This window comes from Salmo trutta, chromosome 23 (assembly GCF_901001165.1).
Source record: "Salmo trutta chromosome 23, fSalTru1.1, whole genome shotgun sequence".
NCBI lineage: Eukaryota > Metazoa > Chordata > Actinopteri > Salmoniformes > Salmonidae > Salmo > Salmo trutta.
The window spans coordinates 42,367,223-42,379,901 of record NC_042979.1 but is presented as its reverse complement, the minus strand read 5'-3'; the positions used below and the strand labels follow the sequence as shown (position 1 = coordinate 42,379,901).

Here is a 12,679-nt window from a genome sequence, read left to right as displayed (position 1 = left end):
GAGGTGTGCCCAAACTTTTCACTGGTACTGTAGTTCTCATTGCCCTGGGTGACCAGTTTGTACACTTCTGTAGCTACCCGTGTAGTTCTCGTTGCCCTGGGTGACCAGTTTGTACACTACTGTAGCTACCCGTGTAGTTCTCGTTGCCCTAGGTGACCAGTTTGTACACTACTGTAGCTACCTGTGTAGTTCTCGTTTCCCTGGGTGACCAGTTTGTATACTACTGTAGCTACCTGTGTAGTTCTCATTGCCTTGGGTGACCAGTTTGTACATTACTGTAGCTACCTGTGTAGTTCTCGTTTCCCTGGGTGACCAATTTGTACACTACTGTAGCTACCCGTGTAGTTCTCGTTGCCCTGGGTGACCAGTTTGTACACTACTGTAGCTACCTGTGTAGTTCTCGTTGCCCTGGGTGACCAGTTTGTACACTACTGTAGCTACCTGTGTAGTTCTCATTGCCTTGGGTGACCAGTTTGTACATTACTGTAGCTACCTGTGTAGTTCTCGTTGCCCTGGGTGACCAGTTTGTACACTACTCTAGCTACCTGTGTAGTTCTCGTTGCCCTGGGTGACCAGTTTGTACATTACTGTAGCTACCTGTGTAGTTCTCGTTGCCCTGGGTGACCAGTTTGTACACTACTGTAGCTACCTGTGTAGTTCTCGTTTCCCTGGGTGACCAGTTTGTACACTACTGTAGCTACCTGTGTAGTTCTCGTTGCCCTGGGTGACCAGTTTGTATACCACTGTAGCTACCTGTGTAGTTCTCGTTGCCCTGGGTGACCAGTTTGTACACTACTGTAGCTACCTGTGTAGTTCTCGTTGCCTTGGGTGGCCTCACTCAGCAGCTGGGCGATGGCAGAGCTCACAGCCTTAGTGCTGTTGCCCACGTCCTGAGAGCACTTCTCCAGCTGCAAAAACACACACAACAGTTATACACTATATGACACAATGCACATACTTCCACTTGTATAATTCTGATCTTCACACAAACTAATTAAATAAAGTAACATGAGTAGGAGTGAGTGGTCAAGAATCCTAATTATATCAGGTTTCATTTTACAGACTGCTCTCGCATACAAAGCATTGAGGGCCAGTTAAGTGCGTGTGTGTTCGTAAGTGTCTGCACTGTGGTTGGAATTCTCACAGTCAAGTACTTGTAATCATCATGTGGGCACAGACCCAATGATGGGTGCTGAGGCATGATACTGTGGTGGGTGTTGACATCAGCCTACCTGCCTGATTCTGTGGTGGGTGTTGAAATCAGCCTACCTGCCTGATTCTGTGGTGGGTGTTGAAATCAGCCTACCTGCCTGATTCTGTGGTGGGTGTTGAAATCAGCCTACTTGCCTGATTCTGTGGTGGGTGTTGAAATCAGCCTACCTGCCTGATTCTGTGGTGGGTGTTGAAATCAGCCTACCTGCCTGATTCTGTGGTGGGTGTTGAAATCAGCCTACCTACCTGATTCTGTGGTGGGTGTTGAAATCAGCCTACCTACCTGATTCTGTGGTGGGTGTTGAAATCAGCCTACCTACCTGATTCTGTGGTGGGTGTTGAAATCAGCCTACCTACCTGATTCTGTGGTGGGTGTTGAAATCAGCCTACCTACCTGATTCTGTGGTGGGTGTTGAAATCAGCCTATCTACCGCTGTGCATGTGGCAACAAGTTTAGTTTAGTTTATTAAGATCCCTATTAGCTACTGCAAATGCGGCAGCTACTCTCCCAGGGGTCCACACAAAACATACAAATACATGAAGGTACAGAACAGTAATAGACAACTTATTACAATAAATTCAAACTAGAAATAAAACAAAAGTTTTATATATAGGAATATATACATATTCATATTGTTATATACAGTACAGTTCAATCAGATCTTTAGAAATGGGAGAGGCGCTGTAATAATGCATTTTATATCTGTTTTTTAAGCTAAACATGCTTTTTGCCTGAGTAACCTCTGGTAGCAGATCATTCCACCATGACTCTATAGATAACTGAGTAACCTCTGGTAGCAGATCATTCCACCATGACATGACTCTATAGATAACTGAGTAACCTCTGGTAGCAGATCATTCCACCATGACTCTATAGATAACTGAGTAACCTCTGGTAGCAGATCATTCCACCATGACATGACTCTATAGATAACTGAGTAACCTCTGGTAGCAGATCATTCCACCATGACTCTATAGATAACTGAGTAACCTCTGGTAGCAGATCATTCCACCATGACATGACTCTATAGATAACTGAGTAACCTCTGGTAGCAGATCATTCCACCATGACTCTATAGATAACTGAGTAACCTCTGGTAGCAGAGCATTCCACCATGACTCTATAGATAACTGAGTAACCTCTGGTAGCAGATCATTCCACCATGACTCTATAGATAACTGAGTAACCTCTGGTAGCAGAGCATTCCACCAAGACTCTATAGATAACTGAGGAACCTCTGGTAGCAGATCATTCCACCATGACATGACTCTATAGATAACTGAGTAACCTCTGGTCGCAGATCATTCCACCATGACTCTATAGATAACTGAGTAACCTCTGGTAGCAGAGCATTCCACCAAGACTCTACAGATAACTGAGTAACCTCTGGTAGCAGATCATTCCACCATGACATGACTCTACAGATAACTGAGTAACCTCTGGTAGCAGATCATTCTACCATGACTCTATAGATAACTGAGTAACCTCTGGTAGCAGATCATTCCACCATGACTCTATAGATAACTGAGGAACCTCTGGTAGCAGATCATTCCACCATGACTCTATAGATAACTGAGTAACCTCTGGTAGCAGATCATTCCACCATGACATGACTCTATAGATAACTGAGTAACCTCTGGTAGCAGATCATTCTACCATGACTCTATAGATAACTGAGTAACCTCTGGTAGCAGATCATTCCACCATGACTCTATAGATAACTGAGGAACCTCTGGTAGCAGAGCATTCCACCATGACATGACTCTATAGATAACTGAGGAACCTCCGGTGGCAGATCATTCCACCATGACTCTATAGATAACTGAGGAACCTCTGGTAGCAGATCATTCCACCATGACATGACTCTATAGATAACTGAGGAACCTCTGGTAGCAGATCATTCCACCATGACTCTATAGATAACTGAGTAACCTCTGGTAGCAGATCATTCCACCATGACATGACTCTATAGATAACTGAGTAACCTCTGGTAGCAGAGCATTCCACCAAGACTCTATAGATAACTGAGTAACCTCTGGTAGCAGATCATTCCACCATGACTCTATAGATAACTGAGTAACCTCTGGTAGCAGATCATTCCACCATGACATGACTCTATAGATAACTGAGTAACCTCTGGTAGCAGATCATTCCACCATGACTCTATAGATAACTGAGTAACCTCTGGTAGCAGATCATTCTACCATGACTCTATAGATAACTGAGTAACCTCTGGTAGCAGATCATTCCACCATGACATGACTCTATAGATAACTGAGTAACCTCTGGTAGCAGATCATTCCACCATGACTCTATAGATAACTGAGTAACCTCTGGTAGCAGAGCATTCCACCAAGACTCTATAGATAACTGAGGAACCTCTGGTAGCAGATCATTCCACCATGACATGACTCTATAGATAACTGAGTAACCTCTGGTCGCAGATCATTCCACCATGACTCTATAGATAACTGAGTAACCTCTGGTAGCAGAGCATTCCACCAAGACTCTACAGATAACTGAGTAACCTCTGGTAGCAGATCATTCCACCATGACATGACTCTATAGATAACTGAGTAACCTCTGGTAGCAGATCATTCCACCATGACATGACTCTACAGATAACTGAGTAACCTCTGGTAGCAGATCATTCTACCATGACTCTATAGATAACTGAGTAACCTCTGGTAGCAGATCATTCCACCATGACTCTATAGATAACTGAGGAACCTCTGGTAGCAGATCATTCCACCATGACTCTATAGATAACTGAGTAACCTCTGGTAGCAGATCATTCCACCATGACATGACTCTATAGATAACTGAGGAACCTCTGGTAGCAGAGCATTCCACCATGACATGACTCTATAGATAACTGAGGAACCTACGGTGGCAGATCATTCCACCATGACTCTATAGATCACTGAGGAACCTCTGGTAGCAGATCATTCCACCATGACATGACTCTATAGATAACTGAGGAACCTCTGGTAGCAGATCATTCCACCATGACTCTATAGATAACTGAGTAACCTCTGGTAGCAGATCATTCCACCATGACATGACTCTATAGATAACTGAGTAACCTCTGGTAGCAGAGCATTCCACCAAGACTCTATAGATAACTGAGTAACCTCTGGTAGCAGATCATTCCACCATGACTCTATAGATAACTGAGTAACCTCTGGTAGCAGATCATTCCACCATGACATGACTCTATAGATAACTGAGTAACCTCTGGTAGCAGATCATTCCACCATGACTCTATAGATAACTGAGTAACCTCTGGTAGCAGATCATTCTACCATGACTCTATAGATAACTGAGTAACCTCTGGTAGCAGATCATTCCACCATGACATGACTCTATAGATAACTGAGTAACCTCTGGTAGCAGATCATTCCACCATGACTCTATAGATAACTGAGTAACCTCTGGTAGCAGATCATTCTACCATGACTCTATAGATAACTGAGTAACCTCTGGTAGCAGATCATTCCACCATGACTCTATAGATAACTGAGTAACCTCTGGTAGCAGAGCATTCCACCATGACATGACTCTATAGATAACTGAGTAACCTCTGGTCGCAGATCATTCCACCATGACATGACTCTATAGATAACTGAGGAACCTCTGGTAGCAGATCATTCCACCATGACTCTATAGATAACTGAGTAACCTCTGGTAGCAGATCATTCCACCATGACATGACTCTATAGATAACTGAGTAACCTCTGGTAGCAGAGCATTCCACCAAGACTCTATAGATAACTGAGTAACCTCTGGTAGCAGATCATTCCACCATGACTCTATAGATAACTGAGTAACCTCTGGTAGCAGATCATTCCACCATGACATGACTCTATAGATAACTGAGTAACCTCTGGTAGCAGATCATTCCACCATGACTCTATAGATAACTGAGTAACCTCTGGTAGCAGATCATTCTACCATGACTCTATAGATAACTGAGTAACCTCTGGTAGCAGATCATTCCACCATGACATGACTCTATAGATAACTGAGTAACCTCTGGTAGCAGATCATTCCACCATGACTCTATAGATAACTGAGGAACCTCTGGTAGCAGATCATTCCACCATGACTCTATAGATAACTGAGTAACCTCTGGTAGCAGAGCATTCCACCAAGACTCTATAGATAACTGAGGAACCTCTGGTAGCAGATCATTCCACCATGACATGACTCTATAGATAACTGAGTAACCTCTGGTCGCAGATCATTCCACCATGACTCTATAGATAACTGAGTAACCTCTGGTAGCAGAGCATTCCACCAAGACTCTACAGATAACTGAGTAACCTCTGGTAGCAGATCATTCCACCATGACATGACTCTATAGATAACTGAGTAACCTCTGGTAGCAGATCATTCCACCATGACATGACTCTACAGATAACTGAGTAACCTCTGGTAGCAGATCATTCCACCATGACATGACTCTATAGATAACTGAGGAACCTCTGGTAGCAGATCATTCTACCATGACTCTATAGATAACTGAGTAACCTCTGGTAGCAGATCATTCCACCATGACGCTATAGATAACTGAGGAACCTCTGGTAGCAGATCATTCCACCATGACTCTATAGATAACTGAGGAACCTCTGGTAGCAGATCATTCCACCATGACATGACTCTATAGATAACTGAGGAACCTCTGGTAGCAGAGCATTCCACCATGACATGACTCTATAGATAACTGAGGAACCTCCGGTGGCAGATCATTCCACCATGACTCTATAGATAACTGAGGAACCTCTGGTAGCAGATCATTCCACCATGACATGACTCTATAGATAACTGAGGAACCTCTGGTAGCAGATCATTCCACCATGACTCTATAGATAACTGAGTAACCTCTGGTAGCAGATCATTCCACCATGACATGACTCTATAGATAACTGAGTAACCTCTGGTAGCAGAGCATTCCACCAAGACTCTATAGATAACTGAGTAACCTCTGGTAGCAGATCATTCCACCATGACTCTATAGATAACTGAGTAACCTCTGGTAGCAGATCATTCCACCATGACATGACTCTATAGATAACTGAGTAACCTCTGGTAGCAGATCATTCCACCATGACTCTATAGATAACTGAGTAACCTCTGGTAGCAGATCATTCTACCATGACTCTATAGATAACTGAGTAACCTCTGGTAGCAGATCATTCCACCATGACATGACTCTATAGATAACTGAGTAACCTCTGGTAGCAGATCATTCCACCATGACTCTATAGATAACTGAGTAACCTCTGGTAGCAGATCATTCTACCATGACTCTATAGATAACTGAGTAACCTCTGGTAGCAGATCATTCCACCATGACTCTATAGATAACTGAGTAACCTCTGGTAGCAGAGCATTCCACCATGACATGACTCTATAGATAACTGAGTAACCTCTGGTCGCAGATCATTCCACCATGACATGACTCTATAGATAACTGAGGAACCTCTGGTAGCAGATCATTCCACCATGACTCTATAGATAACTGAGTAACCTCTGGTAGCAGATCATTCCACCATGACATGACTCTATAGATAACTGAGTAACCTCTGGTAGCAGAGCATTCCACCAAGACTCTATAGATAACTGAGTAACCTCTGGTAGCAGATCATTCCACCATGACTCTATAGATAACTGAGTAACCTCTGGTAGCAGATCATTCCACCATGACATGACTCTATAGATAACTGAGTAACCTCTGGTAGCAGATCATTCCACCATGACTCTATAGATAACTGAGTAACCTCTGGTAGCAGATCATTCTACCATGACTCTATAGATAACTGAGTAACCTCTGGTAGCAGATCATTCCACCATGACATGACTCTATAGATAACTGAGTAACCTCTGGTAGCAGATCATTCCACCATGACATGACTCTATAGATAACTGAGGAACCTCTGGTAGCAGATCATTCCACCATGACTCTATAGATAACTGAGTAACCTCTGGTAGCAGAGCATTCCACCAAGACTCTATAGATAACTGAGGAACCTCTGGTAGCAGATCATTCCACCATGACATGACTCTATAGATAACTGAGTAACCTCTGGTCGCAGATCATTCCACCATGACTCTATAGATAACTGAGTAACCTCTGGTAGCAGAGCATTCCACCATGACATGACTCTATAGATAACTGAGTAACCTCTGGTAGCAGAGCATTCCACCATGACATGACTCTATAGATAACTGAGTAACCTCTGGTACCACCATGACTCTATAGATAACTGAGGAACCTCTGGTAGCAGAGCATTCCACCATGACTCTATAGATAACTGAGTAACCTCTGGTAGCAGAGCATTCCACCATGACATGACTCTATAGATAACTGAGTAACCTCTGGTAGCAGATCATTCCACCATGACTCTATAGATAACTGAGTAACCTCTGGTAGCAGATCATTCCACCATGACTCTATAGATAACTGAGTAACCTCTGGTAGCAGATCATTCCACCATGACTCTATAGATAACTGAGTAACCTCTGGTAGCAGATCATTCCACCATGACTCTATAGATAACTGAGTAACCTCTGGTAGCAGAGCATTCCACCATGACATGACTCTATAGATAACTGAGGAACCTCTGGTAGCAGATCATTCCACCATGACTCTATAGATAACTGAGTAACCTCTGGTAGCAGATCATTCCACCATGACTCTATAGATAACTGAGTAACCTCTGGTAGCAGATCATTCCACCATGACTCTATAGATAACTGAGTAACCTCTGGTAGCAGATCATTCCACCATGACTCTATAGATAACTGAGGAACCTCTGGTAGCAGAGCATTCCACCATGACATGACTCTATAGATAACTGAGTAACCTCTGGTAGCAGATCATTCTACCATGACTCTATAGATAACTGAGTAACCTCTGGTAGCAGATCATTCCACCATGACATGACTCTATAGATAACTGAGTAACCTCTGGTAGCAGATCATTCCACCATGACTCTATAGATAACTGAGTAACCTCTGGTAGCAGATCATTCTACCATGACTCTATAGATAACTGAGTAACCTCTGGTAGCAGATCATTCCACCATGACATGACTCTATAGATAACTGAGGAACCTCTGGTAGCAGAGCATTCCACCATGACTCTATAGATAACTAAGTGAAAATCTGTTTATGGTTTGGGTACCGTGAAGGAACCCATAGTGGTTTGTCTGGTGAGGTATATATGTCTGTTTAAAATAGATTGTACAAGTGGTGAGGCATTTTCAACACACAAATGTTTCTTAAAAAGACTAGAAGAGATGTACATTTTTCCTAAACCATGAAAAACTATCAATGCAAGTTGTTGATGTTAGTTCTGTGTGTGCAGTTAAGGGCAAGGCGTGCTGCTTTGTCGTGAGCCAGCGGCAGCTTTGCTAGGTCTTTCTTTGCTGCACTTGACCATATTACCGGTCAGTAATCAAGATGGGACAAGACCAGAGTCTGAACAACTAGTACAGTTGATTTTTGTGTAAAAAAACGCAACATATATTTTATAAACAGACATACCTCTCCCCATCTTCACAACAACTTTGTCAATAGGACTTGACCATTATATCTGACCATCCAATGTTACTCCTAGGAGTTGTTCAATGGTCACACCCTTTATACACAACTCAAGTTGAGGTTTAGGTCTTAGAGAATGTTTTGAACCAAATACAATGCCTTTAGTTTTAGATGTATTTAAGACCAGTTTATTGTTAATTACCCATTTTGACACTGACTGCAACTCCTTGCTAAGGATGTCAGTGAGCTCCCTGGCTAGAGGTGCTGATGTGTAGTGTGCAATCATCAGCATTCATAGTCATTTTATCTTCTTGTAAGACAAGTGGCAAATAATTGGTAAAAATAGAGAAGAGTAACGGCCCAAGGTTACTGCCCTGAGGGATACCGCACTGTAGATATCTGATGTTAGAGAGTGAAGAACATTCTCTGTGTTCTATTGGATAAATAACTCTCCAACCATGTGATGGCAGTTGATGTAAAGTTTTTTTTCCAATAACAATTTATGATCAATAACATCAAAGGCTTGAAATCTAACAATACAGCTCCAACTATTTGTATTCTGAATTTATTAAGGATCCCCATTAGCTGCTGCCAAAGGCAGAAGTTACTCCTTCTGAGGTCCAGCAACATTAAAAAGTTACATAGAGTTTAAAATATTACATAACATTTCATAACACTATCATCTTCTTAGCTATTTCTTTTAGCCAGTCAGCTGTGTCAGTACAAGTTGAGTGCCCTTCCCTATATGCATGCTGAAAGTCAGTAGTTAACTTGTCACAAGTTATTTCTGTCACAAGTCATGTGACAGGAAGATCATGGGAGAGATGTGTACACTTGGTTCTGTATAATATGCATACTGTTGAACAAGTTGTGGTTAGCTTGTACGTACAGTACTGTGTGTTTGTGAAAATGTGTGCATTTGGGCATGTGCTTGCCATCTACCAGGGCAGGGGTGTGTGTGTGTGTGTGTGTGTGTGTGTGTGTGTGTGTGTGTGTGGTGTGTCAAACTTCCTGCTAGCCTACAAGCACAGTACGCATACGGCATATGCAAGGTGTATTGTGTGTGTGTGTGTGTGTGTGAGAGACTCTCACCGTCTCTCCGGGCAGGGGTTTGAGTTTGCCATCGCCAGCTGAGGCCTTGGCCTCCACCATGTCTTTCTCCAGGCCTCGGACCACCGTCAGAGCATTGTCGATCTCCAGAGGACCACATGCTTCCTGTGCCTGGATCACATGACAGGAAGTCAACACAGGAAGTGGGGAAAGGGAAGACAGAACAGAATAGGGACCCCATATTGGGCAAGACTGGGCCTGCTAAACCTCTAGTGCTATATTACCGTGGTGTTACTCAAGTTAGCTATGGAGTGAGCTAGCTAATTCCAACAAGCTAAACTGCTAACACAGTGTTTCAGCTAGTTACAGAGCAAGCTACTGTAGCTAGCTAATTCCACTAGCTAAACCGCTAATACAATGTTTCAGCCAAATGGAGCAAGCTAGCTAGCTAATTCCACTAGCTAAACTGCTAACACAGTATTTCAGCTAGTTACAGAGCAAGCTACTGTAGCTAGCTAATTCCACAAACTAAAACCGTTAATACAATGTTTCAGCCAAATGGAGCAAGCTAGCTAGCTAATTCCACTAGCGAAAGCGCTAACAAGGTCAAACAACAGGTCCTTGTTGAGTGCGTTTGGGGGGTGTTTGGTACCTTCTGTGCGGCCGTGCGGAGCTCGGCAAGGGCAGTGGCCAGGTTCTTGGCACACTGGCTGAGTTGCATGGCAGAGGCCTGGTCGCCAATGGTAGGTACTGTGGCCTTGGCAGCCGTCACCATCTTGGCACCAGGCTGAGGGCATAGGAGTGGATGGAGGAAGGAAAGGGTTAACTTGTTTATTTCTACAAAAGGTGCATGCTACATGCTACTAAAACATTGTTCCGGTGTAGTTTGTAATAAATCAAATTGGCTCCAGCAGATTTCAGAGGACAAGCTTCCTTGTTTTGTGTCATATTCCTTTTAGGCGGGCATCCTTCTTTGCGAAAGTATATCAGAATCAGGAAAAAAAAACATTATGCGAGCAGGGCAGAGATGAGGGTCTCACCAGGAGGAAGTTCTGGCCGGCCCCGATGAGGGTGAGCTGGGCACTGGGGCTGTCGGGCTGGGACTGGCTGCCACGCACCCCCTGGACCAGCTGAGGGATCTGGTCTGCCACCACCTGACACACACACACACACACACACACACACACACACACACACACACACACACACACACCGGCCAATTAATGACTATCAACCAACCAATCAAATGGAAAATGTAGTTTGGTCAGGGTAAAAACAATAACATACACTATCAAAATCACAATACTCTATTCTCATTCTTACAGTGCAATGAAGCAATCATTGCTCACACGACTGCATACATCACTGCATACATGACAAATCACAAGCTCAGTGTATAGAAAGGGGATATTTCCACATTCATGTTCAGAGAACAATGAAGGACACCTGAACTACAATCTAACTCAGAATGGCAAAGTCAAAAATATTTGATTTACTACAGTAATTGTACCCCTGAGAGAGAGAGAGAGAGAGAGAGAGAGAGAAAGAAAAATAGAAATAGAGAGAGAGAGAGCGAGAGAGAGAGAGAGAAAAAGAGAGCGAGAGAAAATGAGAGAAAGAGAGAGAAGGCATGACACTTGTACTCAGTGACCTATGCCTGACCCCACAGGACCAGAAACCAGGAAGCGAGTGATGGTTGGGTAGTCATGGCAGCGGAGCTCTCACCTTGCAGCTCTGGACGAGCTGCTGCTGGGCTGCTGGGTTCTTATTGGACGAGGCGGCGTGCTGGGCGGCGGCTATAGTCTGAGTGGCGGCCGCGGCGGCCTGCTTGGCTGCGTTCTGACAGGAAACGCAGTGTGAAAAAAAAAGACTGTCAGTTTAGTTTCAACTTAGGTTTCCAAACCGATGTGCTTGCTAACTAACACCCGGGTTGGTTCATTTCAGCAATGCATACATTAAGGTTACGTTTTTAATAACCTTAATGTATGGTTACCTTAATGTATGGCAATAAAACAAATCAATCTTAGCAATCATAATGCTGCGCACAAATAATCAAAATGACAGGCTACTTTGACACTGACAAACTGAGATCAATAAAAACAACCTTGTCTTGAATCCATCAATAGTGAGCTGTGTGTGCAGACACACATATTGTAGGCTACAACCTGAGGAGGAAATTATCCTGAAAACACTTTCCAGTTTCACTGACTCAGCCAATGATGTACCGGTCACTCGTCGGTGATGGCTGATGCGTTCGTGCCAAAAGCCTGTCTCTCTTGTTTTACTTTGTAAAAAATATTTGGAAGTTGATCTAATATTTTGGTAGCCTACAGCATACGGATTAGCCTCTTCTCTTTTCAGCAGGAGACATTTGCTTTCCAACCTATGATTTCCCACGATTGTAATATTGCGGCAGGCTTGTTTTGCTGTTCACTGACAGATTCACCGCCAGTCATAAGTTCTGCTTAGGCAAGTCAGACAGTCATAAGTTCTGCTTAGGCAAGTCAGACAGTCATAAGTTCTGCTTAGGCAAGCCAGACAGTCATAAGTTCTGCTTAGGCAAGTCAGACAGTCATAAGTTCTGTTTAGGCAAGTCAGACAGTCATAAGTTCTGCTTAGGCAAGCCAGACAGTCATAAGTTCTGCTTAGGCAAGCCAGACAGTCATAAGTTCTGTTTAGTTCTGCATCTTGCCTATGCCGTTCGGCCAACGCTCATTCAAATATCTTTATGTACATATTCTTATTAATTCCTTTACACTTGTGTGTATAAGGTAGTTGTTGTGAAATTGTTAGATTAGTCGTTAGATATTACTCCATGGTCGGAACTAGAAGCACAAGCATTTCGCTACACTTGCATTAACATCTGCT

General features: G+C 43.3%; 1 protein-coding gene across 4 annotated transcripts in view; it reads right to left on the bottom strand.

Annotated features, from left to right (window-relative positions):
- Positions 1-12,679, bottom strand: part of tln1 (talin 1) — a 146,506-nt gene that overhangs the window by 61,151 nt on the left and 72,676 nt on the right. For all 4 annotated transcript variants that reach the window (XM_029710393.1, XM_029710395.1, XM_029710396.1 and 1 more), the window contains 5 exons: positions 11,537-11,650; positions 10,852-10,965; positions 10,464-10,598; positions 9,854-9,982; positions 806-908 (listed from right to left, as the gene is read on the bottom strand). In XM_029710393.1, the coding sequence (XP_029566253.1) occupies positions 806-908; positions 9,854-9,982; positions 10,464-10,598; positions 10,852-10,965; positions 11,537-11,650 (595 nt within the window). The remainder of the gene's footprint in view (positions 1-805; positions 909-9,853; positions 9,983-10,463; positions 10,599-10,851; positions 10,966-11,536; positions 11,651-12,679) is intronic.